This window comes from Syzygium oleosum, unplaced genomic scaffold (assembly GCF_021117445.2).
Source record: "Syzygium oleosum isolate NSW1041296 unplaced genomic scaffold, Sole_v2.1 Sole_v2.06, whole genome shotgun sequence".
Classification (NCBI taxonomy): domain Eukaryota; kingdom Viridiplantae; phylum Streptophyta; class Magnoliopsida; order Myrtales; family Myrtaceae; genus Syzygium; species Syzygium oleosum.
In genome coordinates this window covers 3,054,916-3,082,292 of record NW_026607490.1, presented here as the reverse complement: position 1 = coordinate 3,082,292, position 27,377 = coordinate 3,054,916, and the positions used below count along the sequence as shown (strand labels likewise).

The 27,377-nt window shown below is 41.8% G+C and overlaps 2 protein-coding genes across 3 annotated transcripts; both read left to right on the top strand.

Moving 5' to 3' along the window:
- On the top strand, window positions 1-14,295 carry LOC115682977 (E3 ubiquitin-protein ligase RKP). 2 transcript variants are annotated; one of them, XM_030607348.2, is made up of 11 exons: window positions 1-140; window positions 584-2,200; window positions 2,886-3,710; window positions 5,949-6,109; window positions 6,831-6,969; window positions 7,729-7,812; window positions 9,131-9,412; window positions 9,532-9,663; window positions 12,108-12,304; window positions 12,585-12,789; window positions 13,429-14,295. In XM_030607348.2, exons 2-11 carry the CDS (start codon window positions 701-703, stop codon window positions 13,738-13,740), a joined length of 3,837 nt encoding a protein of 1,278 aa, XP_030463208.2. In that variant the 5' UTR covers window positions 1-140; window positions 584-700; the 3' UTR covers window positions 13,741-14,295. The 2 variants fall into 2 exon arrangements, with proteins under 2 accessions (XP_030463208.2, XP_030463207.2); XM_030607347.2 differs by lacking the exon at window positions 1-140 and having other exon boundaries at window positions 223-2,200.
- A 9,044-nt stretch (window positions 14,296-23,339) lies between these two features.
- LOC115666922 (cytochrome P450 78A7-like) lies at window positions 23,340-25,797 on the top strand. The gene is made up of 2 exons (XM_030588563.2): window positions 23,340-24,617; window positions 25,070-25,797. Exons 1-2 carry the CDS (start codon window positions 23,598-23,600, stop codon window positions 25,673-25,675), a joined length of 1,626 nt encoding a protein of 541 aa, XP_030444423.2. The 5' UTR covers window positions 23,340-23,597; the 3' UTR covers window positions 25,676-25,797.
- Window positions 25,798-27,377: the final 1,580 nt, after the last annotated feature.

Sequence of the window (27,377 nt, the reverse complement as noted above, 5' to 3'; positions counted from 1 at the left end):
GATTCCCTCCGTCGAGTTGCCGCCGCCGCCGCTCCTCCATCGGCGCCCCCCCGCGAAACCCTAGCGGTCGGCCTCCCCGCCGCCGCCGCCTTCTCGCTGCTTCGCGAAGGCGTCTTGGTGGAATTTCGATTGCCGAGGCCGTAAGTTTCGATTCGGTTCGTTAATTCTCCCTTCGCGGATGTTTCGATTTGCTGAGAGAAGAGAGAGAGAAGAGAGAGAGAGAGAGAGTGTGTGTGTGTGTCCCCGTGCGTGAGTATTGAGGAGTTGTTGTTTGCTTTTTGATGCGATGGAGAGATTTGAGTTTGAGGAGAATTTTGGGGGAGGAGGAGAGAAGGGAGGAGGTTGAAATGGTTCGTGCCTTTTGTGTTTCGGCGGAGGGATGCTGCTTTCGGAGATTGTATCGTTGAGCTGCCGTCAGTCTAGTGTAGTGCAGCTGCTGTTGGGGTAGCCTGTTGTGCATCTTTGCGAGGTTATGTCCGTGGCATTCGAAGGCCGCTTGTGTGATTTCCTTTAAGATTTCGCAAGGATCAGGCTGTTGTAGGGATTTGAATCTGTGTTTTGACTTGGTCTGGTTGTGCTTTAGGATTGGAGTCGTACGAGTACTACGAGCTTGGAGCTGCGTCCGGTCGGATTTTGAGTATGCCGAGTTAAGTATGGTCTAGCGAGGGCTCCGGCTACTGCTGGCTGGCACTTATTGCGAATGGCAGAAGACGGCCTGCGGATCGGTGGGCTTTCTTCTGGTTTGGCAGTGCTGTTGGACGAGGAGGATAGGGCTGATAATTTTTCGAAAGGCCGTCTAGTCTCTTACCGTGATGAGATCCGGAATCAATCTGTTGAGCACACTTTGGAGCAGATATTCGATCTTCCGTGCAAGTCACTCGGTCCACTTCGTCGTCCGGTCGAGAGCGACTTGGTTCATGCTATTATAAGGAGTGAGCTTTCGAAGCTTGACGCAAATCTGAAATCGCAGGATCATAATAGAGATGGCATATGGATAACTGATAGTGGACATGGTCCAAACATTGTTGCTCTCGATGTTTCCAGCATTTGTGGTGAAATTACAACCTTAGTTCCACCATTGCTTGTTGAGAGCTTGGCAATGTTCAGCAGCGCGAGGGCTAATGCCTATGTGTGGAAACGAAAATGGATGTATGAAGTTATTCTGGAAACTTCTGGCATACAGCAGCTTGGATGGGCAACTGTATCCTGCCCTTTCACTGACCAGAAGGGTGTGGGAGATGCGGATGATTCATATGCATTTGATGGAAGAAGGGTAAAAAAATGGAATAAGGAAGCGGAGCCATATGGTCAGTCGTGGGTCATTGGTGATGTCATTGGATGCTGCATAGATTTAGATGATGATCAGATTTCCTTCTTCAGAAATGGAGTTTCCCTGGGGGCTGCGTTTCATGGGGTTCGGAAAATGGGCCCTGGAGCTGGGTATTATCCTGCCATTTCACTTTCTCAAGGTGAACGTTGTGATATAAATTTTGGCGCCCGTCCCTTTAGATACCCCATTGGAGGCTATCTTCCTCTTCAAGCACCACCTTCCACCAATATATGGGCTTCTCGTCTATTGCATTACTTTTCAAGGCTTTTGGACATGTATCGTATGGAGCGAGCCGAGTGTTCTTCAGTTGAGAAATTGAGAAGGCTCAATAGATTTGTTCCATTTGAAGATCTTTTTGTGCCCGTATCTCAAGCTATATGTAAGGAATTTTTCTCTAAGCTTGAAGCAGATGATGGAAGCCCTGAGTACATTGCCTATGGACCACTTCTTTCCTTCATGATGGACGTGTTCAGGGTGCAAGCGCCCCATGACAATTTGAACTTTGATAGAGTTCTCGATATCTTCCTAGAATTTCAAGCCTCGCGTTTGATGTTTGAGCACATAATAAATGCTCTTTCACGCTGTTGTAAAACGGCATGTTTGGTCCTAACAGAATGTCCATATTCTGGATCCTACCCTTACCTTGCCCTGGCCTGTCATTTTTTCAGACGAGAGGAAATAATGGTGCTTTGGTGGAAATCTTTGAATTTTGAACCTCTATACGAGGGTTTTCTGTCCCGCAAGCCTCCAAACAGAGAGGATCTTCAGTGCTTGATGCCTTCTGTTTGGTGGCCAGGATCATGTGAAGATGTTTCGAGTGAAAGTAGCATGGTTTTGACAACAACGGCTCTTTGTGAAGCTATAAGTAAGGTACGCATTACAGTCTCAACTGTTAGTTTTGAGCTACATTGACTTGATTTCCTTCAGATTTATGGTTATTCCTAGTTTAGGGATCTCATAACTTATCACAATCTCTCATACGAGTCTCTAAAAACGCAATCGACGATTTGGTAGTGTTACTGTATAGTTTGTCCGAAAATCTTGGACTGAGATTTCTCATGGGTGTTTTGCCTTGCGGGGCTTTCTCTCATGCTTTCTGCTCCCATCAAAGAATCCTGTAGCTACAGCAAAGTCGGGGTGTCTGGTGCTTTGTTGTCCATGAATATTTGTTTACTGTCCAAAATAACCTTTGTGCTGTCTTAAATTCATGCTTCTGATTCTTCTAGTCAATTAGGGCATAGTATCTAATGGAACTGCAGAGGAATGGATTTTGATTCTCACAATATGCCACACATTTGCATGCTGGCTGCTGTTGATTGGCGTGATCTGGACCATGGAATCAATTCAGTGTTAGTTAACTTTATTTTCTTCGATTAAGGTATTAAGTGGTTTATCATGTCAGTGTTAGGCTAACTTTGCACATGCTTCAACAAATTTTGTGAAATGTTTGGGTAATGGTATCTCATTTCTGAACCTTGTGCTGACATAGATCGTATTGATATAAGGTCAATTGGTAGTGTAGAAACTAATGCTTGCTTATTTTCTATCTCGGCAGATTGAGGAAAAGCATAGGGAGCTCTGTCGACTGGTAATACAATTTATACCTCCTGCAGCACCTCCCCAGTTGCCAGGTTCAGTTTTTAGGACATTCATACAGAATCTTTTATTAAAGAACAGGGGAGCAGACCGAGATGTTCCTCCGCCTGGAGTTTCAAGCAATTCTGTTCTTGTTTCTCTATTCACAGTCATCCTTCACTTTTTGTCAGAAGGGTTTGCCTTAGGGGAAATGTTTAGTTTGTTGAGGAGTAGTGAGACTGATGGTTCTAACCTGGCTTTTCTTCATAGAGGGGGACAACAAAGCTTCCCTGTCGGTCTGTTCCTTAAAGACGATCCGCATTGGTGTGACATTTCAAGGCTTGGAGGGTCCTTTAGTCATCTGTCAAAATCTCACCCTGTATATGATCAAGAAGCTGAAGTAGTTCGGTGGGAGGAGGGATGTATGGATGACCAAGAAACCAGAATAACCCATTCAACAATCCAAAAACCGTGTTGTTGCTCCAGTTATGATGTCGATTATGGAAGAATGTCCAAATGTCCAATTAGATATAGAATCAAAGGTTCTCGTGTCCATTGTAGTTCTATTCCAGAGAGATCTGCTCATGTTGCTGCTGAGTGCAGTGCAGGAAGTTTAAATGATCAAATAGCAGAAAAGCCTAGCACTAGCGATCAAACTGAACCAGAATTTGGTTATCGGCCGGTTCAGAATATCAGGAGTTTACCAATAGAGTGCAGTATGTCTTCAGCGACAGTAAGAGAAGAAGAACTTCTGGATGCTTTGTTGCTGCTGTATCATATCGGTCTTGCGCCAAACTTTAAGCAGGTGAGGACTCAGCTACTTGATAGAAGAGCAAAATTACAAATCTTTTGAATTCTCACGTAGCCAATTGAATTTTGTGATAATAATTTTGTGTTGAATATACAGCTATGATGATCAAATGCTTTTGTACAAAAGGCGGATATTGTATGGAGCTTAGGAAATTAGCTTGGTGGATTGTGTATGTAGCTTAGGAAATTAGCTTGGCTAGGAAGATCAGGTCTTGCACATAATGCTTTGTTACCTTTTTGGCAGAAAATATTCGTTTTGTTTAGATTAATTTTACATAAAGATGGAGATACGTTGACCAAAGTAGCAGTTTCTCATTTTGTTTCTCCCAAACGACAACTGATCCGGCTGAAATGGTACATGTAAAACCAACTGTTGATGCTTGGAACATACTCATTTTGTCAAGTTTCCACGAGATAGTCTCCCATCTTTGGGATAAGATGGATTAAGAACGTTTTTGCACCCCTTGGTGCCCTTTATTAATATTTTCTCTTACCTATCAAAAATTAAAAAAGATGGATTAATAATTGTTTATCAAATCTTCTTGCTTTCGTTTTTCTTTAAGACTTGGGTTTTGTGTTTTCTGAGGATATTTTGGTGCTTGGAAGTTGAGTTGTTTGTTAGAGAAGTTTGTGACATAAATTAAAGTCTAATTTAAACACCTCAAATCTCAGACCTCTTAAAACTTTATTGCGTCTAGGATTGAAAGCTAATGGCAGGACCTTTGTAAAAGTTGGCTTTGTGTGGTTAGAAATTCTCACGAAGCTTAAAGATGATTTTTGAGTGTGCCGTTGACCAAGGATGGTGCGAAGTCCTTCTTTTTATCTACTGTGCAAGCGGTTGTGATGCAGGAGCATAGGAGAATATTTTTAAATTTTCTATTTTCCGAGTTACTGTTCATGGTTACGATAGTTGAGTTTTATTTTGTTTTTGGGGTCCGTTTTGGTCTTTTCTTATGTTTTAAGAGTCCTGGTGGTACTACTTTTTCTTCATTAGGTAGGAATCCTTCTAATAATGGGTCTTTATGCCTATTTATTAGTCTTGGAGGGTTTTTTTTTAGATTAGAAATTACTTTTCTTTGTTGAAAAAGTATGTTTTAAGGAATCCGTTCTTCGTTGCTCCTAGGTTTGAAGTCCAGAAGGCAATCTTTTAGATTGTGTTTTTCCATTTGAATTGTTCCTTTGTGCTTCTTCAATTATTTTCTTGGTGTTGACATACCTTGTTAGGATTCCTTTCCATATATCAATTCGGCATCAACTGCCAGGTTTCGATCTTGGGATCTGTGGATTATGGGCCCCACAATCATCTTGTCCGATCTCTTAGTGAGCATCATTCTTTCCCGATTGGAGAAAGCTCTGATACCAAATTGACGTAGGGAATAGCAAAAACCTAACAAGGTACTCGACATCAAGAACAGAATTGAAGAAGCACAAAAGAAAAATTCAAGTGGAAACACACAATCTAAAAGATTGCCTTCTAGACTTCAAATCCAGGACTAAGAAAGAAGTCTCTTGAGAGAAACTGTACTCAACAATGAAGAATACTCTCTAATCTCAAAACAGCCTTCTAAGACTAATAAATAGGCATAAAGACCCTTTATTAGTAGGATTCCTACCTAAGGAAGTAAAACTAGTACCACTAGGACTCTTAAAACATAAGAAAAGACCAAAAAAGACCCCAAAAACAAAATAAAACTCAACTACCATAACCGTGAACAGTAACTCGAAAAATAAATAATTTAAAAATATTCTCCTATGCTCCTGCATCAAGTTGCAATCTTATCTTGAGCCTTAAACGTAGATAGCACTGTTAGTAGTTGGTGCCTTGTTCCTTTTTATTTATTTAGATCTCTGTAGGCTGGTTAACATCTAAAGCTTTTATTGTGAAGCAACTCATGCACTGGCTAGAAAAGCTTTGAATTTACATTAAGCAAATGGCTCATATAGTACTTGTGGTTTTTAGTGCCAAAATGATCGATTGTGCTTTTCCAGGAGAAAGAACTTTTCTAGGAAATTTCTCTTCCTATGTAGTACAAATTAAATGGTGAAAACATAAGTGATGTGATGTTAACCATTTAAGGATAGTATGATTTACCCTTATGGCTCATGGAACTTGATAGACTCATTTTAAGATAAGGAGTTAGCTAATGCATTAAATGTTTCAAGATGATCGAGTAGTGCCTTTCTGTATATGGTAATATCTCTTGAACTAAAATTTTCGTTGCTTTATTTTCAGGCATCATATTACACATCACACCAGTCCCAATTTATCTCTCTCTTGGAAGACACTGACAAACAAATAAGAGAGCAAGCGTATGGTGAAAAGTTGAAGCGCTTAAAGGAAGTTAGGAATGGTTATCGGGAGGAAGTTGCTAACTGTGTTAGACATTGTGCTTGGTAAGAGGACAAGGAGACTAATGATTTCATTATCTCATATACATTTCAAAGTAACTGTGCTCTAAACTATACAATGTGTGTTGCTTGAGACGACTAGCCACTGAATCCTTGTTTATGGGGAAGTTTTAAAGTGCATACTAGACTTGACTGTTTTGTACTCTTATCACGTCCTAAATCCTATAATTTTGCTCTCTAATGAGAAACATGCAGTGTCTCGTGTAACTTAGTTTATGCAGGTTGTACTGCCTCGTCACTAGATCGCGTCTAATGTGGTTGCTTTTACTGCAGAGTGTGATCTGAGAATGTTGGGAATATCATTCTGTTTGTAAAGACATTTGATCTTTCTTGTATTTGTTTTAGCATCGGCATTATCATTCCATAACAAGAGAAGTTCGGGTCTACGGAATTTTCTTTCTCAAACAAAACTTTCATAACAGCTTCTTTTTTTATTGAGCAAGAAAAAATTTTGAGGCTTCAGTTTATTCAAACATTTTTTTTCGTTATTGCACCTAATAAGATTTTGTCTTTTGTCATTGTGGCTAATTCAAATTCTTGCATTCTTTCATATGATTGGTCTGTATAGTGTCAGAGGATTTCCCAAGGATTCTTTATTGGATTGAGCCAACCTGACATGCCGGTTCTGTAAATCAAGCAGAAATTCTTCAATGTATCATCCATGCTGTTGTCATTAGTTCCTGATTGTTATAATCATTATCTACAGGTACAGGATCTCTCTATTTTCACGATGGAAGCAAAGAGGCATGTTTGCTGCCTGCATGTGGACTGCACAACTACTTTTAGTTCTTAGCAAAGTGGATTCTGTGTTCGTATATGTTCCCGAGTTTTATCTCGAATCTCTTGTAAGATCTTAATTTCTTTTAACTCAAATGTTTATGTTCTATTTGGTCTATTCACTATCCGGTTAATTTGGTATTTGCAGCTTTGCTGGTATATTTCATGTGCATCTTAATAGAATTTTGGATTTGTACTTCAAATTTGGATGTTAACAAAGGCAGCTTGGGTTCTCAGTGACCTTTTATGTATCTTTTCAACTTCAGAACTAACTTGTTACTTGCATTATGCATTTCCTTTAGTAGCAGTACTTTTGTTACCTGTTATCTTCATCTTTTCATCCATGCTTGATGAATAGACAAAGTAAAAGGACATCTTAGGACACAAGCTCCTGCCCTGTGAGGAAGGACATTGTGGCCTGCTAGCATTTCAGAGACAATTTTCGTGAGAGCATCCATGACATCCCAGTCGTATCTGCGCAAGCTTAAATAGAAATGAGGATTGACGTCTTGATTAGAAATTTGTGAATACATGGGCAATTTATTTTCACTTATCTTTTGTTGTAATAATGCAAGTGAACCTGTAGATGTGTGATACCCTGATAATTGATATAGTATATTGTTGTATCATTGCGCATGTTCTCTCATGAGTAGTTGCTTAATTTCTTTGGTTTTTCTCTTGGGAGTTTTTCGTGAGGATCGCTGTACACATAGGATATCGATTAGCTAACTTGAAAATACAGTATTTAATTCGAAATTCAGATTCATGTTCTCTGACAATGCTCTGTGAGATGTTTGAGTCGCTAACAGTTGCCACTGTTGTTGCAGGTTGACTGCTTTCATGTTTTGCGTAAGAGCGATACACCATTTGTCCCCCCAGCTATATTTATTAAGCAAGGACTGGCTTCATTTGTATGTTCTGCTCCACTTTTTTCCTACTTTTCCTTCACATTCTAGTGCATTCAATGTTTCATTTAACTATTGATAAGAAATTTCTGGGGCTGCGTTTGTTATTATGTATGTGCTGTGCTTAAACTGTAGCCTGATTGTTTGCTGTTATTGTATTGCACGGTACATACTATTTAAAAATTATTATCTGTAAATGACTTACTCTCGTGGCTCTAGAGTCTTGAAAATTTGGAGCAAAGTAACTCATTGACTTGTCACTGGTTTGATATATGGTTTGCTTTCACCCTATTGGGATGTGCACATAAAGTGTGCATGTGCATATACACACAGTTATAGAAAATCCTTGGACAATGCAAGCACAGTCGTGTTTGAAGAGAATTACTCGTTAGGTCAGGATAATGTCAAGCAGCACTTTCTATTTATTGTTGTTTCTTTTTCACATGAAGTAATAGATCTTTTCCTCCAATTGATTTATAGTTAGAGCATCTAGTACTTTTGTGGGCCTGTCGAAATTCTTTTAAACAGATTGTTATATGATAATACTTTTTATGTGATCAAGGAGGGTTTGTTTGGGCAATGGGCTTGTCGTATAGATGATTTTTTTTGGGTAAAGGAGGTGTTATTCGAAAAAGTTTTATATAGATGATTTTAAGTGTGTAAATTCATAGCTTGTCAGAGCCAAGATATGAGAAAACATAGATCAATCAAGAATCAACTGAACAAACCAATTATTGGATGTAGATAAGAGGTTGTTGTGATGGTGGGGCTGAGATAGATGAGGTTAGGTCATGAATATATATTCTGAACTATATCTCTTGAGCGTGCTCTTTAGATTTCATAAAAAGCTCTCCTGCAGTTCTCGATCAGTTACTTCTTTGACTCAGACTGTCCAAATGTCAGAAATCTGTTTGGATGGGCTTTGGGGTGGCTTTGAGCAATTCAAAGAGCCGCACGGGAATTTTCTGCCTAGATAGAAACAATTTTTTACTTATAACAAGTTAAGAAAAAATCGCGGTTGACAGCACTACTTTTGATATATTTTTAAAGATAATAGTTGTTTAGTGTTAAAAAAATGTCACACATATGAACGTATCAGTAAAAGTTAAAAACTAAGCCAAGCCAAACACATACACCCATTTGAAGAGTATTCTCATTATTTTGCCTTGAAGAGGGCTTTTGGATGTCGGAAATGATTAATGTGCGTCTTTGTTTAACAGCTATGGCATTTTGCAGAATATTATTATAGGACTGCTATTCTTGAGTTTTATATGTCCATCTTTGTTTATCGAGTGGTAGTAAGTTGTTTGCTTGTGTCGATCAGGTCACTTTCCTTGTTATGCATTTCAACGATCCAAGAATATCAAGTGCAGATCTCAAGGATCTTCTTCTTCAGTCTATTTCAGTCTTGGTACAATACAAGGAATTCTTGGATGACTTTGAGAACAATGAGGCCGCCATCCAAAAGCTACCAACTGCGTTGCTGTCATCATTTGACAACAGATGTTGGATTCCAGTAACTAACATTCTTCTAAGGTTATGCAAGGGCTCTGGTTTTGGTTTTTCAAAGAATGGAGAATCATCATCATCATCAGTTGTTTTCCAGGTGAGTGTTAAATTCTCTCTCTCTCTCTCTCTCTCTCTCTCTCTCTCTCTCCCTCCGTCCCTCCCTCTGTCCCCTGTGAGACTTCTTTCTGACTAAAATTCTTGCCTCTTGCTCAATAGAGATTGCTGCGAGAAGCTTGTGTCAATGATCAAGTCCTATTCTCAACTTTTCTTAATCAGCTATTTAATACTTTGAGCTGGACAATGACAGAATTTTCTGTCTCAATTCGTGAAGTCAAAGAAAAGTATCAGGTACTTCAAAGAAATTTCCTTTGACCATCAAACATCTATGCTTTGTCTGTTCGGCTTATATAGGTTATTGATGTGGATGCTTAAGTTAACAACTGTACTAGTGGATATTTATCATCTGAATTTAGACATCTGATAGATATCTTTAGCCTTGTTTATAACATGCCTATAGTATGTGGTGCTGCAGAGGCGAAACAGTTGGAGAACTGCAAAATCAAAAGAAAAAATACACTAGGAGATGCAGAGAATCTTAGAAGTAGTAGTTTGGAATTTGGAAAGGACGATTAGTTTGTAGTATGTCGTAGATCATGGTGTGTGCAACGGTGGATGGCTGTAGTCGAAGAGGCGGTACTTGAGGGGTACGCCTTCATAGTACAATTTGGATCACTAATTCAAGTCTACAGTTTGAAGTGTGAATTTTGATCTTTCACCCAGGTCACTAAAAAATGTAGTCAACTGGTGAACTGCAGTCTGGAACATGACACCAATACAGCTCACCAGCTACTTAGAACGCCAAATGTGGTATTTTGAACGATCGGCAAAGTCAGCCGATAGAAAAATGAACAATCAGCATAGAGCAGATCATTGATCAATGAAGAAGGAAATCAAGTCGAGAACTACGTCAGGATGCAGGAACTTGAGTTGTCTTGCCATCGAGATGAAGAAACTTTTCTCAAGTAAATACAACTATAATAGGAAGAGGTGAAGCTGTGTGCAACTCAGAGGCAAACCCTGGAATGTTAGATCCTACAATAGAATAGGAAGACTCGCATGCAAATTATGTTATAGTATGGGTTCTAGAACTTGGGCCCAACATAATATAATACAAGTTCTGAGAAGAGAAAAAGAAAAAAACATTAGATGGGCTAAAGTCTACTGTCCAAATTTTAAAGGCCCAAAAAGTAAATACATGTAGAAACACTTATTACAAGCTAATTTAGCTAAAGTGGAAAATACTATCTACATAATATATGTCGTAAGAATATGTTTTATATTCTAATGTACTTATGTTTGATCTCTATATTGTTCCACGTTCTGAAAAAACGTATTGTGTTCTAATGAAACATTCCAAATAAGTCTACCCACAATGTACCGAGTTCTAGGTAACTCGATTCTGTGGTTCTTTTTTCGTTCCACGTTCTGTGAGGATCTGCATCTTGGGCAACCTTGGTTTCACTTTGCAATGTGTGAATGAGGTAGATAAAAACTACAAATTAGATTATTGAATGGAGTAGATAAAACACCAGTAAATTAGAGGCTTAATTTGATTTAGCAATACCATATTGTGTTCTATTGTAGTTGCATTAATCAAGTCTGTAAATTGGCAATCTGAAATGTGGAATCACGTCATGTCGGATTTGTGCTGTCTTTCAGTCCCTGACTTTAGAAAATCCACCAATACTGTTCTGTTAATTGGAAGGCACAGTGCAGACCTCACTTTGTTGTGAGAGAAATGGAGATTTTATACTTCCCTGCATTGGTTGTTTGAAAGTAAGTTATATGCAGCATCCTACATGTGCACTTTGGTGTAAGTTAAGTTGGGTTCTCTTGCATAGTAACTTTTCACATTCTATCCAATATGCTAGACATTGGAGCTGCAGTGCTAAATAGAGGTCTCTTTCTGGACATCACTAAGAATTCTCAGACTCTAGGTGTGATATCATGTTATTAAATGCGACATATAGTTCTAATGGTTTATGTGGAAAATGTTCTCAATTATTATATTCAGATGGATTTCATGGGCTCTGCTTGTCTGTTGCTTCTTCACGGGAGTGTTCTGAAGTTCTTGAGTATATGTTGGTGGATGGCAGATAACCAAGGTCAACTCATATCCAAGGACTCTGCAGATCGTTCTGCTGTTTTTGTCTTATCATGGGCAATCCTATTTTAATGTTTACTTTTGAGTCGAATATAAACGGTGCTGTCAGTGCTTAATTTCATCTTAATCTTAGTACAAATTTCACGTCCTTCCTCTAACCTTGAGTTCAATACTCATCGCCACTACGTATGTCAGCACCTCTTCATTTGAGGTGCAGCTGGTAAGCTACAGCAGTGAGCAGATGAATAGAGTATGATCTGTAATATATCCATGAACCAATCTATAAAGTAACTGTCACTCATCCTTTGGGGAGAATATTGATATGCTTGAACCATTGGTGCAAACTTCTTTTTGGCCATGTTCATTGCGTTTCTTAATTGTACTTTGTTACTGAAATGAATTTGCCAGATTCAGTTCTTGTGCTAAGTTTTTGGTGATATGAAAATGGATCCTCAGTAAATATTTAGGTTTCTTGTCATATAATGCTCTTAATAGACCACCAGCTTTGTCGTTTTTATGTGTTTCTGATAGGTTCATTGCTACAAGCATTGCTGCCCTCTCTCTCTCTCGCATTCGTGCAGAATGATTTGAGAAGCTTCATTACTCACTGTTGGGGAACATTCTGCAGGTATTGGACTTCCATCAGCGAAAGTGCAGTGTCATATTTGATCTTTCTTGCAATCTTGCGAGGGTTTTGGAGTTCTGCACTCATGAAGTTCCTCAAGCATTTCTGTCTGGAACTGATACAAATCTACGAAGGCTGACTGAGTTAATTGTTTTCAGCTTGAACCATATATCTTCTAAGGCATATGCTGAGTTTGATCTGTAAGTTTTAGTGCCGTTGATGTCTCATTCACCTCTTCTTGTTCTCTTATTTAGGCCATTTATTTACATTATTTGTATTGTCTACTTGATTGTCTGTTGAGGACTGTGAATCTTCGAGTAAGGGCCTCTCAAGCGATGGTTGTTTCTCCAGCCAAGTAATTTTTTACTTGGCTTTCCGTATTTTATTTTAGAGCCAGGCATAAAATTCAGTTGAATAGAAGTCTGGATATAGAATTCAGTACATAAAGAGTTTCCTAATCTTTTTATTCGTCTTTTGTAGGTCGTATAAAAAACACATTCAATCTTCGGAGAAAGTGAACCGGGGGATGCTTTTGGCACCTCTTGTAGGGATTATCTTAAATCTGTTGGATGCTAGTGGGGAGAAATCTTGCTGGGATCACAACGATGTAGTGAGTGTGTTTGCGAGTGCAGACTGCTCCAACACAGTTCATCATGGATTCCGATTTCTTTTGCAGTACAATTGGGTGAGTAATTTTGCAAGTCTAACCGTTGTTTCTGTCACACCTCAAAATTAAGCAGATATTCCTTAACATTTAGTCATTCCTTGTGAATGATAAGTAGTATCACTGAGCGGGCAATGTCATCTAAACAGCCTAATCACTTTGGGTTTGATTAGACCTGATCTCCCACTTGCAAAACCAGTGCTTGTTTTGCTGGCACGTTGGGCGAGGATAATTTAACTATTGGGGTCACAATCTCCAACTTACAAATTCAGTGCTTGGTTGTGCTGTCAAAACAGTGGTTGCTTTGCTGTTAAGTTAGGAATAAATAATGTAAATGCAGGGTTTTGTATTTTGTAATGGCTAATTTTAGTTGTTGATTCCACCCAAACCATCCCTTTTCTTTTCTGCTTTTGTGCATGTCATGTGGAGGTGTCTGCATCGTGTCCCTTCCCATGATAAACTAAGAATACTTGTTGCCTTTTTCATGCTATTGTTTTATTTTTTTCATCAAGTTTTTAGGTTGACGCGATGGTATGTTTTGCTGTTAAGATGCATAAATCTTCACCTTTCTCTGACTGATTATTCACTCTATTGCTATTGCCAACCTCGACTGTGCTTCGATCTAGGTTTTAGCTATCTGCTGACTTTACCATTTTGCAGGCCGAGTCCTTCCGAAGCGATGCTTACATCCCACAGATTGCACAGCTAGACAGTTTCATAAGTCAGCTCATCTGCCAGTCCGAGTTGAAGGAAGCCGAGCGCGCTGGACACAAGGAGGAAGAGAAGGACTCTGACGATGAAATGTGCTGTATTTGTTATGAATCCGTTGCAAATGCGCGATTAGTGCCTTGCAGCCACAAATCATGCTATGGCTGCATAACCAGACATCTCCTCAATTGCCAGAGATGCTTCTTCTGCAAAGCCAGCATCTCGGAGGTCGTACAGATTGGAGAGGAGAAAAACGATAGGTAGCATCTTCCCTTAATTTAGATAAGGTAGAAAAGAAAAAGAAAAGGAGGTATCCTCTTGTTTCTTGGCACAAGAATAATATGTTGTCGTGCAGATTTAGCTGGCCGATGACTATTGCATAGTTGCCTGCTGCCTGGTGTTGATGCCAGACTTCTCTGAATCCAACTTACGTAGAGAGGGGAAAGAACTACCTAGGAAAGTTAATTCAATTCAAGCATTTATACCTGTGTATATGTCATATCAGAGAACCGCGAACGGCGCTGGACTTTAGTGGAAATTTTGTAGAGAAAAATCGAAGGGCGTTTCCTTTTGTAAATACTGAGTTGTAAAGGGGGCAAGGAGAATCTTGCGTCGACTCTTACCCAAAGTAAAATTCCAGACTCTCTCAACTCTCTGTTCGCGGGGGACTTCTGAGAAGCTTTAGGACAGAGAGAAGTTTGGCAAATTGTCTCTAGATTTGGTCTTTTTCCTGGATGGTTTGTATTTATCACCATCGCATAAAGTGTTTTTACATTTACCCCTCTTTGGGTCCTAATAAATTGCCACGTCTTGTCATCAGCTATATTTCAAATAATTGCTAATGTTCATATCAGACTGAACTGGTTACATGAAATTGTGTTTTGGTGCCGTTAAAAGCGAGTCTCCGGTTGATTTCTTTGAGCGGTTCAAATGGTCGGACCGGTTCGGAGACGGCAAAAGAATAGGAAAGAATGCCGATGTTCGGCGGCTTTACAGTGGACATAGACACGTGGTAGCAGTGAATGGAGTTAGTAATTTGTCTACGGGAATTGACCGACCATAAATATAAATATTATGCAACCAAATGTCGATGGCAAAAGGCAGTGATGAAAGCCCTGATAGAGACGGGACACGATATGGGATGGGGCGCAGGACGTGTGTTGGAAACTTGAATCGGCATTCAATTCGAATACACAGTTCTTTAATTGCTGCTGGGTAAGTGGCGAGAGACATTAATGTTCGTGCGAATGTTGAGACCAACTACGGTACAATCGAAAGACGACGAATGCTGCACCCTCGTCCTCGATTCCGCCAGCTCTGTTGAGTCGGTGCAACTTTAAAAAAAAAATTATAGAAGTGTGCGTAATGCCCATCTTCTCTTACAATATGGTCAGTGTTTGATCGATGAATTGTATGAACCATTTGAGCTTGCCAGGTTTAAAGGTGCAGAGTTAGATTTCGTCGCCCCCTCCGTCTTAAGTTCGAATTTGCTTATGATAGTGATGTATCGATCGGGCGCTGAACGAAAGGGGGCACTCCAATGAATTGCAATCGCGGAACAGGCTGATCGAACATTTTGTAGCGTGCGGGGTGCCCATATGGTCATGTCCGACGAGGATTGCTGCACAGATTTGATCGCCCCTCCCTTTGTCTCGAGACGTGTTCCATGTTTCGACAACTAAGTTACTTATCATTTCTTGAGATTTTGTTTCCAAATTTATCAGATTGGATAATGTCGATTACTCGCTTTATACGGTAATATGAATTTCGAAGTATGATTGTCTCGCATTGTACCGAGTGCAATTGCGTAAGCCAAGAAATGATCTGTCGTCCTTTCCTAAGTTGCATGAGTTGGTTCAACCCAATGTTCTTTATGCTGCTCCATTCTATCACTAGGGTAAAAGAAACATTTGACGAACTTCTTAGACAATATTACCCAAATATACTCGAATCATGGACAAAATAATGAATAAAAACCTGACTGGGTAAACTGAATCAAATTCCTAGAGGTGCATCATTACATGCATGATGCACGTGCGGATTTCCAGTGCTAGATTAGCATCCAACAGGAGATTTGAATACGTACATTCAAACTGGAAAATAGAAAAAACAATGAAGAAAAAGAAACATGACCCTGCATATATCTAAGCAAAGCAGCCATCAGCATGCAATAAAAGGCTACGATTAGTTGGTTTGACCTCCGCTGCCGGTGCTTATGGGCGGTCTTGTCGGCCGCCTTTGCCGGGGCGTCCACCGCCTCTCTTCTTGGTAATACTCTCCTTCTCCTTCGTCCTACATGCATTTACTCCAATCAAAGAAAGATCACCATGTACAGCAAGATTGGTTTATATAAATGATTTGACACACTGTTCTTAAATCACAGAAACTTATACTACATGCATGGCATCAACTACAAAGTCCACACGCACGTAAACACAAACACAAGAACTTGTACACTAGAGTATAAATGTAGAGAGACAGAGAAAGAGTTGAGCTGATGTAGTACTAGTAGAGTTTCATGGCACGTTGCTTGCGAATTGTGACCATCCGGCGATCTCCCGGCGGTCGAACCGGGGTCGAGCTCGAAACCCAAGCACTTGAGGAGGGCATTGATGCACGTTTGAAGGCAATGGCAAGGGTTATGCAGCTCCACTCCTCCCCCTCTTCTCCCCTCCCCTTCTGAAGTCTCCCTGCCCCTCTCTCTCTCTCTCTCTCTCTCTCTCTCTCTAAGACAGCTTATAGGCTTTCTACCTGGGCGTGGATCTGGGGGAGGCTCCTCGGGGCGCCGCGGCTCCAGAGCAGGGCAAAGAGGTGCTGCCGCGGCGCTCTCGGAGTTGTCGCGAACAAAGCGGGAAGCGCTGCTTCAACGAACATTTAAAAATTGGAATCTGCGCCCGAGCTGACCTGGCTTTTCATGGAGACTCATGGGGGAGGGAGAGTGAATGCGGAGATGGCAACGAGGATGGCAAGGCGACGCCGTCGACAGGGAGTTCAACTTCGCCTATCTTCTGGGTCCTCCGGGTAGAACCACGGCTCGATCTCTCTCCGATGACCTGTTCTTCAGAGGGAGCCCTCCGACCCCGACTCCATTCCACCAAGCCTCCGTTGCAGCTGAGAGGGAGCGTCTGGCGGTGCTCGTCGGAGGTGGTCGGAGGATTTTTCAAGACTGAGAGAGGAGAGAGGTGAGAGGTGTGAAATTTGAAATAAAGTGAGAGAGAGAGAGAGTGGGGATGAAGACACAAAAAGGAGAGAGCGAGAGCGCGCGTAATTAAAGAGGAGAGAGAGAGGAGGGGGGCGCTGACAAATTTTCCTCTTTTTTAATTTCCACGTCGTCAGTGACACATGTCACTCTTTTAATGGAACATGTATGCCACATAGGCAAGTGACGTGGCAGTATCATACCACTGAATATTTTCTCCTCTCTAAGACAGCTTATAGGCTTTCTCTGACAGGTTGCGCCATGGAAAATGATTCAGCCATGCTGGGCTTCGCCTGTTTTCCAATTCATTGACCACACTCAAGCTATTGGAATAAGCATAGAAGCTATTGGGCCAGAGCCCAGCATCGAAACATTGATCTTTAACTATGATTTTCCAAGCAATTGATTAAATGAGAGACTGAAAATATTATTATAGAGATTCCTACTTTATTTTGTTCCACTTGAAGGCACATGGAAGGGGAAATCCCTTTTACTTTACACGTTTGGCGATCGCTTTTATTAATTCAAATTGAATTGATAAGAAATTTAAAAAATTAATGATATTTTTTGGGAAAAAAACCACAAAAAACCCTAAAACTATGTTCACTATGATACATTTATCCTCAACTTTTTTTTGTGACATTAAAAGCCTCAAAATATGCCTACTGTGATATATTTACCCTAAAATTTTTTTTATGACGTAAAAAAATCCCAAACTTGTACCTATGACACATTTATCCTCCGTCAAGATGATATTTTAGACAAAATAATGCCCTTTTTATTTCACTTAAGTCATATGCCCACTGTGACATATTTACCCTAAAAAAATTTTATGACATAAAAAAACCCCAAACTTGTACCAATGACACATTTACCCTTCGTTAAGGTACTGTTAGATGATATTTTACACAAAACAATGTCCTTTTTATTTCACTTAAGTCATATGGGCGACATGTCAATACCGTTTGCTTTCTGGCCTTCATGTATGCAGATTTTTAATGGTTCTTATTGATAGAATTTTGATGAGGGGTAAATGTGTCATACATGTACAAGTTAGGGATTTTTGTGTCAGAGAAAAAAATTAAAGTAAATATGTCGCAGTGGGTATATAATTTAGGGTTTTTTGTGGTTTTTGCCTAATTTTTTGTTCTTCCTAAAAATAGTTGACCAACTGGTCTCATGACCTAGTATTTGCATAGTTTAGTCAAAATAAAGAAAGAATTGTATTAACAAAAGTTCCATTTCTAGTTAAGTTAACTTGGAGACGTATATGATGGTCTAATTTTGACTTGGACAAAAGTACCAAACCAATACACTCGTGAATATAAATATAGTTATGAGTTCCTTCATTTGTAAGTTTACGTTCCCCGAGTCGTTTCACAAACCCGGACATCGATCCCTCTTCTTTTTCGATAACGAGGTGGGAAATCAGGGAAAATTATCTAAAAATTCCTAAACCTATTATATGACGGCCAATTCATTAATAAATATTTTAATTGTGTCAATTTAGTCATAAACTTGTTATACGATAGTCAATTCAACCCTAAACCTTTCAATTGTGTCAGTTTAGTCCTAAACCTTTTGACGATTGGCCAATTTAGTCTTAAATATTTTAACAAATTACCAACATAGTCATTCTGACTAATTTTGGCCAGAATTCGTGGACGCGGCGATCAATTAGCTCCAACCATCTATGTGACACCCAGAATGTCACGCGCGATACATGTCCTTTCCGTTTATACTTATAGTTATAAGGGAAAATTTCATTTTGGTACCCAAAGTGGGGCCTTTTTCTCAATTTGGTACCCAAAGTGGACATAGTCCCAAATTGGTACCCAAAGTGCCCATTCAGTCTCAATTTGGTACCCAAAGTGCCCATTTAGTCTCAATTTGGTACCTGAGTTCGCCGGCCGGCAAGAAATTTACTGTTTCGGCTACCGGAACAGTATTTTTTTTACTTTTTTATTTTATTTTCTTTTTTCCTTTTTCTGTTTTTTTCTTTTCCTTTTCCTTTTCTTTTTTTTCCTTCTTCCCTCCGCATGGCCACTGACCATGGCCGGGGAGGTCGCCGGCGTCGGGCGAGGGCCGCCTCGCTGGGTGGCGAGGGTCGCCTCGCTGCGTCGGGCGAGGCCACCTCGCTGGGTCGGCCCTCGCCGATCTGGCGACCCTCGCTGGGCGGGCGAGGGCCGACCCTCGCCGGCGTCGGGCGGGGCGGCCCTTGCACGGCGGGGCAAGGGTCGCCCGCTGCGTCGGGCGGGCCACCCTCACTGGGCGGGCAAGGGCCGACCTTCACCCGGATCCGAGCAAGGACGAGGGTTGCCCTCGCCGGGATGCGCGAGGTCACCTCGCCGGCGTCGGTCGAGGCGGCCCTCGCGAGCCGGCGAGGGTCGCCTCGCCGCGTCGGCGGGCCAACCGGCGCCGCCTCGCCGACCGGCGAGGTCGGCCTCGGCCCAGCGAGGGCCGGCCGCCTCGCCAGTCCGGCGAGGGTCGGCCCGCTCGCCAGCGAGGCGGCCCTGCCCGACGCCGGCAGGCGCGCTGTGATGACCTCACCGGCCGTGGGCTGGGCCTGGAGGGAGGAAGAAGGAAAAAAAGAAAAGGAAAAGGAAAAGAAAAAACAGAAAAGGAAAAAAAAATAAAAAAGTAAAAAAATCTTGTTCGAGCTATCTAACAAAATTTCTTGCCGCCGTGAGCATTTGACCGCCCGGCGAACTCGGTACCAAATTGAGACCGAATGGGCACTTTGGGTACCATTGAGACATGTCCACTATGGTTATCAAATTGAGAAAAAGGCCCCACTTTGGGTACCAAAATGAAATTTTCCCTAGTTATAATTACGCATGCAGAAGTACAATAAAATTTTCGCAAAATTCCTTACAAGATTAGGACCAAATTGGCAAATCCTCAAAGTGTTTAGGATTAAATTGACAAATTTGAAAGGTTTAGGACCTTTTAAACAATTTTTCCTTGAGAAATCGCGTGCCGTCCTCGCCTCCCCGTGCAACAAGAAAGCCAAAGAAATGCTCACAAGAGGAAATCTAACCATCAACTTAGGCAATTTGCGCTAATACAAGCCTTGTTCGAAGTCGAAACATATGAAACAGTCTGGCATTTCACGTCTTCTTCACGTACTTTCCGGTTTTCCACGTGTTAAAAACCACACATGAATTAAGCGAGAGATAATCAGTACTAAACAAAGCACTAAACAATCTTAACATCGCCCAAAGCATGCATGAACCTCGACGTCTGCAACGACAAAACCATCCTATAAGACCTAACACGGCATAACAACGTTAGGGTTAAAGCAAGTGACGTGGTTAACTCACAGTATGAACACAGACGAAGTATCAACTAAAGTACCAAAGAAGAACACCTCAATCGCACCGACGTGTCGGGATATGAGACGGCAATCAAACATTAGCACTCGTAATTAAATGAAAGTGGTTGCGGTCAAAGGGCTTCATTGGGGACACTCTGCAAGTATCAAACTATTAGTTTCTTAATCAGTCCGAGGAAACAACGACCGTAAACAAATGCAGAATATCGTACGAGATGTCGAATTTTGGCGTGGAATCTCAGGTATGAAAGCGGCCAACTTGGAGGATCAAAGCTTGAGAATCTCGTTGACTACGCAGGAAGATTTCATCTAGTCTTGTTGCTTTGGCTCTGTTCTACAATAACTCTTTGTTAATTGATGTGGAGGAGAATGCAGCGTTAGGTTCTTGTTCTGATTAATTAATCAATGATTCAAGCGATAATGACATGAACAATCCCTGAACTTTGACCAAATATGTAATTTGATCCCTGAACTTTTAATTTGTTCGATATAGTCCATGAACTTTAGCCTAATATTCAATTTGGTCCCTGAACTTTTAATCTGTTCAATGTGATCCCTGGACTTTTAGTACATGTTCAATTTAGTCCCTAAACTATTTGAAAAATATTCAATATAGTCATTGAACAAGTTCAAGGACTACTATTTGAACACTTGTTCAAGGACTATATTGAACATTTTCAAATAGTTCTTCTTTGAACACTTGTTCAAGGACTATATTGAATATTTTTCAAATAGTTCAGGGACTAAATTGAACATGTACTAAAAGTTCGGGGACCAAATTGAACATTAGGCTAAAGTTCAGGGACTATATTGAATAAATTAAAAATTCATAGATCAAATTGCACATTAAATTAAAGTTCAGGGATTTCTGTTTGTGTCATTTTCCCACGATTCAATTATTCCTATGACCCAAATTTGTATTGACCATGTTATTTTTGGGAATCTTGGAAGTCCCAATTGATTAATCAATGATTCAATTCTTCCTATGACTCAAATTGGTGTCCACCATGTTATTTTTGGGGAGCCTTGGAACCTATATTTTGTGACAAATCTGTCCGGTCATACTACATATACTTCTGCATTACAAAAACTATTGGTTTCCTATAAAAGAAAATATAAACATTAGAAAGGCATTTGGATTATCAATGCTATTAGCGATTGACCGTGATTAGGGGCGAAATTATCTTGAGTACGACCCGGATAAAGTACCCAATCACGTTAATAATTGTACGCACGTTTTGTTCATGTAGCTAGACTTAAATCAAACTTAATAGCTACCTAAAACCTAATTCAGGCTACGAGCGGTCCCTTCCAATAAGAATGTCTTAATTTTGAGAATCTTGGACCTCGTGAATACTCTACATCGAGCATGTAACTACAATGCACCGTACCCAAAAAACAATTTTTTTTAATTAAAACATCCAATCATCTAAAACGTTAATGAAATTAGTTGGATCTCGTATGGAGTCGGTATCCCTAACGTCACCCTTTCGCTCTTAAAGAGTTTTACTATGAAATGTGCACGTCGGGTGGCATATACGGATATTGTTAAATTTCGAGAAAATTATTTTAACAGATACATTTGTGACAAATTTCTTTTAAATTAATTTTTTAATCATAAAAAATACAAAACTGGTACATTTATGATAAATTTACCCTCAATTAGTTTTTATTAAATTGGATTAATACCATAAAAAATCACAAACTAGTACTCATGAGACAAACGAAGGTAAAACCCTAAATTGATACATTCGACAACTGTCATGTGTCTTTCAATTCAGCAATTTAACTGTAAAATTTAACAGAAATTTATAGAGGGTAAATTTATCGTAGGTATACCGATTTGTGATTTTTTATGGTCAAAACATTAATTTTGGGGTAAATTTGTCATATGTGTATTAATTTGAGTTTTTCGTTATACTAATCCAAATGTGTTTCATCCTTTCGACATGTACAGCCAATGGGCAGTTCTGGTTTCGGCACCGTCCAAGTGGGGGAGACACGAATTAGGGTTTCATCGAGATTGTTCACGGACAGAGACCACTCTCTCATGCACAAAAATGGAGATTCAAGAGACAAAAAATCTGGCAAGCCATCTGTGGATGCTTTCTGAGATGAACATTTACAGTCGGTGGTACTTAGGTGTTGGTCTTATTCTAGCTGAAAAAAAGAAAGAACACATAACGGTGTGGGAGACAACTATAGGACATGTTCATCCGAGACATCCCAAGAATATGATTGGACGATACAATGCAATGAATTTCTTCTATACTGACAGAAATAAAATAAAATGAATTTTCTTCTGAATTTTTTGTCCCTAAAAGACACATGAATAAAGTCGGTCTCCAACGAAGCATTCAATTCAAACCTTCACGTCTTCCAATGCGTAACTTAAGCATCAAGCCTCTTGCCACCCCTTCGCCTTCCGCATCGCTTCCGCCATGGATAAAGCTCACGTTCACACCTTTACCAACTTTCAACTTCACATTTGAATTTGCGTTTTGAAGCCCGTTCTAACCCTCGAAATCCATGTTCTCGTCATAGTCTCTCTTAGGATAAGCTTAGACTGATGGGTTATAAAAATGGACATCACCCACGTAGATAAGTGCGAGCGATGTCAATCTTTGTAACTTGCCAGTTTGAGGTTCTGGAGATGAGGAAAACAGGACCTATATTGGAATTCATGATTTCAATACTTATTTATCTAAAGTAAACATCGTCGTTATTAAAAAAAATTACACTTGAGTTAAATCAGGTGTGAACCCGACTTCTTATATATTTTTGCATCTAACGTCAATCGGGTTAAGATTTTTCAAAACGCTAATTAGTCGAGAGAGGGCTTCGTTCGTGGTATCGGTAATGATTATATATTTATATTTATGTTGGATTGCTTTCACTCTATCCGGATACTTCCTTTTCAAGTCGATGAAATCCAATGTCAAGGCATCGATTTCATGAGAAGTAAATTGTTATCACAACCTAAAAGACTCCATGCGATTCTCATCTTCCTATGAATTTGATTCGCATGAACTCAATTCGGACAAAGGGTATGCGACAGGTGCATACAAACTCTGGACCTTCTCAAAATGAGTCCTCTTTTACCCTCGCCGACGCTCAGAAGCTTGCATATCTCATTGTCATATCGCTCCCTTACACCACCCCAACCGCACAAATTACAATTCTTTTTTTACTCTCTCTCTCTCTCTCTCGGATTCATGCAGAACTATGCAGAGCCGCCACCAACGACTCTCCCGTCCCTCTCTCTCACGCGAAACTACTCCAAACTCTGATATTTATTTCGAGCTCTCTCCTTACCCTTTTAATAACCCCATTTGATGCACGCCTTGTCCATGAAAGAAAAACCCTTTAGTCTTCCCATCATCTCTTTTCACCGTTACGAAAAGATCTTCGGCCTCAAGCATCGCCCCTCCTACACAAAGCACTCTATATAGAGTCACCTTTTACCCCGTCTCCCTCTCTCCATCACTCCAACTTCACCATACTCTCTCTTCCCCCCTCTCTCTCTCTCTCTCTCTCTAGCCAAGCTTAAACCTTAACTTCCCCGATAAAGAAGCGAAGAGGAAAAGGATGGGGGACGTAGGGATGATGAGCAAGGACACCAGCTGGTGGATCTTCGCCCTCCCTGCCTTCGTGGGCTCCGACCGCCTTCTTGAAGATGCGCACGTCGTCGTTCCTTCCATCTTCCTCGCCTTCCTCGCTCTCTCCCTCCTCACTTGGGCTCTCTCCCCCGGCGGCATCGCGTGGCGCCATGGGAGGAACCGCAGGGGCCGCGTCCCCATCCGCGGCCCCCTTGGCCTCCCCATCTTCGGCAGCCTCCTCGCCCTCCACCGCCGAGACTGCCTGCCCCACCGCGTCCTCGCCGCCACCGCCGCCCGCACCCCGGCCGGGGCCCAGCTCATGGCCTTCAGCCTCGGCTCCACCCCCGCCGTCGTGTCCTCCGACCCGCGGACCGCCCGCGAGATCCTCGCCTCGCCGGGCTTCGCGGACCGCCCGCTCAAGCGCTCCGCCCGCAGCCTCATGTTCGAGCGGGCCATCGGGTTCGCCCCCGCCGGCGCCTACTGGCGTCTCCTCCGCCGCGTCGCCGCGTCCCACCTCTTCCCCCCGCGCCGCGTCTCGGTCCACGGGCCGGCCCGCCTGCTCGACTGCGCCGCGATGGTGAGACGCATCGCCGCCGAGCAGAAGGCCCGCGGCTTCGTGGCGCTCCGGGATCACCTCCAGCTGGCCTCGCTGAACAGCATCATGGGGAGCGTGTTCGGGAAGCGATACGACGCCGGTCGCGACGCCGAAGAGCTGGAGGGCTTGAGGTCGATGGTGAGAGAAGGGTTCGAGCTGCTGGGGGCGTTCAACTGGTCCGACTACGTGCCGTGGCTGAGCTACGTGTACGACCCGGTTCGCGTGGACGAGCGCTGCGCGAGGCTCGTCCCGAGGGTGAAACGATTCGTCCGCGGCATCATCGCAGAGCATCGGCAAAAGAATAACGAGGGCAACAACGAGGTTGCCTCCGACGAAGCTGATTTTGTCGATGTCTTGCTCTCTCTGGATGGTGACGATAAGCTCGATGAAGATGACATGGTGGCTGTCTTATGGGTATGTATTTGCCCTTAAGTTCATACGCATACTTACAATTCGTCCCATCATTTAATAAATTTATTCTAATAATCATGACATGCCCATGTTGTTTTATATTAGCACGGTCCTTCTTCCGGGGGCCTCCCGACCATCTCGGATGAAATAATGATATTTTTCCATCGTGACCAAACCTTATTCATCACACGAAAAGCCAAGAAACGTAGAGATTTGAAAATAGTATTGGGATTAGTTAGCACTGCGGGGCCTTCGATTGTTTGTTTCCATCATTCTTTTTGTTTGGTTCAAATTGAAGTGCTACATCGTAATTGGATCGTAACGTCTCAGCCGGTAATTACATCGTGTCGCTATCCACTACGCACGGGATGTGAAAGGTCAACTTTATTGCCGCCGTTATTTCGAATCATCGTTTTTGCTACAATTGATTAGGTGAGAATCGTCCGCTTGCGCAGGAAATGATCTTCAGAGGCACGGACACGACGGCCCTGTTGACCGAGTGGATCATGGCCGAGCTGGTGTTGCACCCGCGAGTCCAAGAGACGCTGCGGAAGGAGCTCGCCGACGCCGTCTCCCGCGTCGGCGGGAGAGGCCTGACGGATGCGGACTTGGCGAGGCTGCCCTACCTGCAGGCCGTGGTCAAGGAAGGCCTGAGGATGCACCCCCCGGGCCCGCTACTCTCGTGGGCCCGCCTGTCCACGTCGGACGTCCATCTCAGCAACGGGATGGTGATCCCCGCCGGCACGACGGCGATGGTCAACATGTGGGCCATCACGCACGACCCGAGCGAGTGGGAGGAACCGGACGTGTTCAGGCCCGAGCGGTTCCTGGACCTCGAAGTGGACGTGCGGGGCGGCGACCTGAGGCTCGCCCCGTTCGGGTCCGGGCGCCGGGTCTGCCCCGGGAAGAACCTCGGCCTGGCCACTGTGAACATGTGGGTGGCCGAGCTGGTGCGCCGCTTCGACTGGGCCGAGCACGCGGCGCACCCAGTCGACCTGAGCGAGGTCTTGAAGCTGTCCTGCGAGATGAAGCATCCGTTGCACGCCGTGGCAGCGGAGTGAAATGGAGCAAATGGTGCTTCTTAATTAGGGCTTTTAGACAGTAGCACTTTTGCTCGCTATGTAATAGCAGTAGTAGTGTTCTTCTAGGGTTTTTTTCTCTTTTGTTTTTTGAGTTTATTTAGGATTTTATCGGACTTGTATATCACTTAGCTATTTGTGAGTTTTTAAGCTTTGTGTTTTTATTACTCTTTTGTTCTTGTTTTGGGATTGCATATTTTGTTTGGTGACGAGGGACTCAACCCAACATGTAATCTCAAAAATAAGAACGACAGGTAATAAAAACACAAATTTCGAACACCCACAAATAGCTAAGGAATATAAGGCTGCGTTTGGTCGATCGGATAAAAGTCAGGATATGATGTGTTTTATCCTATTCTGTGTTTGGTGGTGATCCAGGATATGATAAGGTCGGATATAGATTGGATATAAGTCCGGATAAAAAAATTCGAGGGGGGTGGGATATATCTGGATAGGATTTTTAATGCTTATTTTTTCAGAAACCCTATGCTCTCACTCGTCGTCATTTTCATCTCCACATCTTGTGCGCTTTAACCAAAAAAATTTCTCGGCTTTTTTTCCTTCACCGACTCTTCCGGATCCGTGAATAGCCAAAAAAAAAATTATCCTATTCAACTTTAAATCCGTAGTTCACAAAATAGTGGATAGGATATAAAGAAATTTCAGGATTTCTTATTTTGTCCTATCCAGTTTTATCCTATTTAAAAATTCGAACAATCAAACGCAGCCTAAAAGTCCGACAAGATTCTAAACAAACTCGAAAAACAAAATAGAAAAAAACCCTAGAAGAAGACCACTGCTAAGGCGACGAGAGTATGTCTGCGTTACTGACTAATTGGTAAGAGTTCACCGAATTTGCTAATGGGGTCTATCAAATTTAACAGACGAAGTGCAAATGAATTCGTAATACACCCCACTAATAATTTTCGTTGGTAATTTGGTTGGTTATTTACTCAATTTCACCACATACTTATATAAAACGAGGAAATTTCAAAAACTAGCGTCCATCTATTAAAATGTCCAAAACACCCCTGAGATAAACCACACAAATAATCAAGTTAGGTAGCTTTTTACCGAGGATAATAATTCGACTGAGGCTTAAGGGCGATTTGTACATCTCAACTGACATCGAATGCATACGTAAGTCCTGTCTTGCTTCCACACGATTTTTGTTTAACTTAGGTTTTCTAGGTCCATATGTCACCCCCGTCCATCTGTCTCTACCCTAATTTCAATTTGTAATTGCTAGACACATAGCATAATCTTTAATTTCCCTTGCCATATCGATGTGTAATAGAAAAACGTTCACACCCTTTTTGTGTCATAACTACTTCCGTGCATCCTTCACCTAAATAAACAAAATGCAATAGAGAAAAAGAGAGTGACTGATATGTTGTGTTTTCTTTGACACATTAATTATGGTTTGATGCCTGGACCATCTTAAATTTTTCTGAGTCCTAACTGGGGCATGACTACTTAAACCGAGGCACTGACAGACAAGATGTATCAAGCAAGGGCGTGTGTGGCTGGGGAAGGACGACAGGTCTCTTATAGCCGACAAAAGTCAGACCAAAGGCCGTATGATCGCAATCCTGCTTGATATGACTTCTCCTGATGTCTTTTTGAACACCTAACCCTACAAACCTAGGCCTCCCTCACTGTGACTTCCCCCCAATAGCTTTCT

Bases quoted from the DNA above. Each gene is read 5' to 3' on its own strand.
- LOC115666922 (XM_030588563.2), top strand. From the start codon at position 23,598: ATGGGGGACGTAGGGATGATGAGCAAGGACACCAGCTGGTGGATCTTC. The intron at 24,618-25,069 runs GTATGTATTTGC...CCGCTTGCGCAG, and splicing joins ACATGGTGGCTGTCTTATGG to GAAATGATCTTCAGAGGCAC.
- LOC115682977 (XM_030607348.2), top strand. From the start codon at position 701: ATGGCAGAAGACGGCCTGCGGATCGGTGGGCTTTCTTCTGGTTTGGCA. The intron at 2,201-2,885 runs GTACGCATTACA...CTATCTCGGCAG, and splicing joins TTTGTGAAGCTATAAGTAAG to ATTGAGGAAAAGCATAGGGA. The intron at 7,813-9,130 runs GTATGTTCTGCT...TGTGTCGATCAG, and splicing joins AGCAAGGACTGGCTTCATTT to GTCACTTTCCTTGTTATGCA.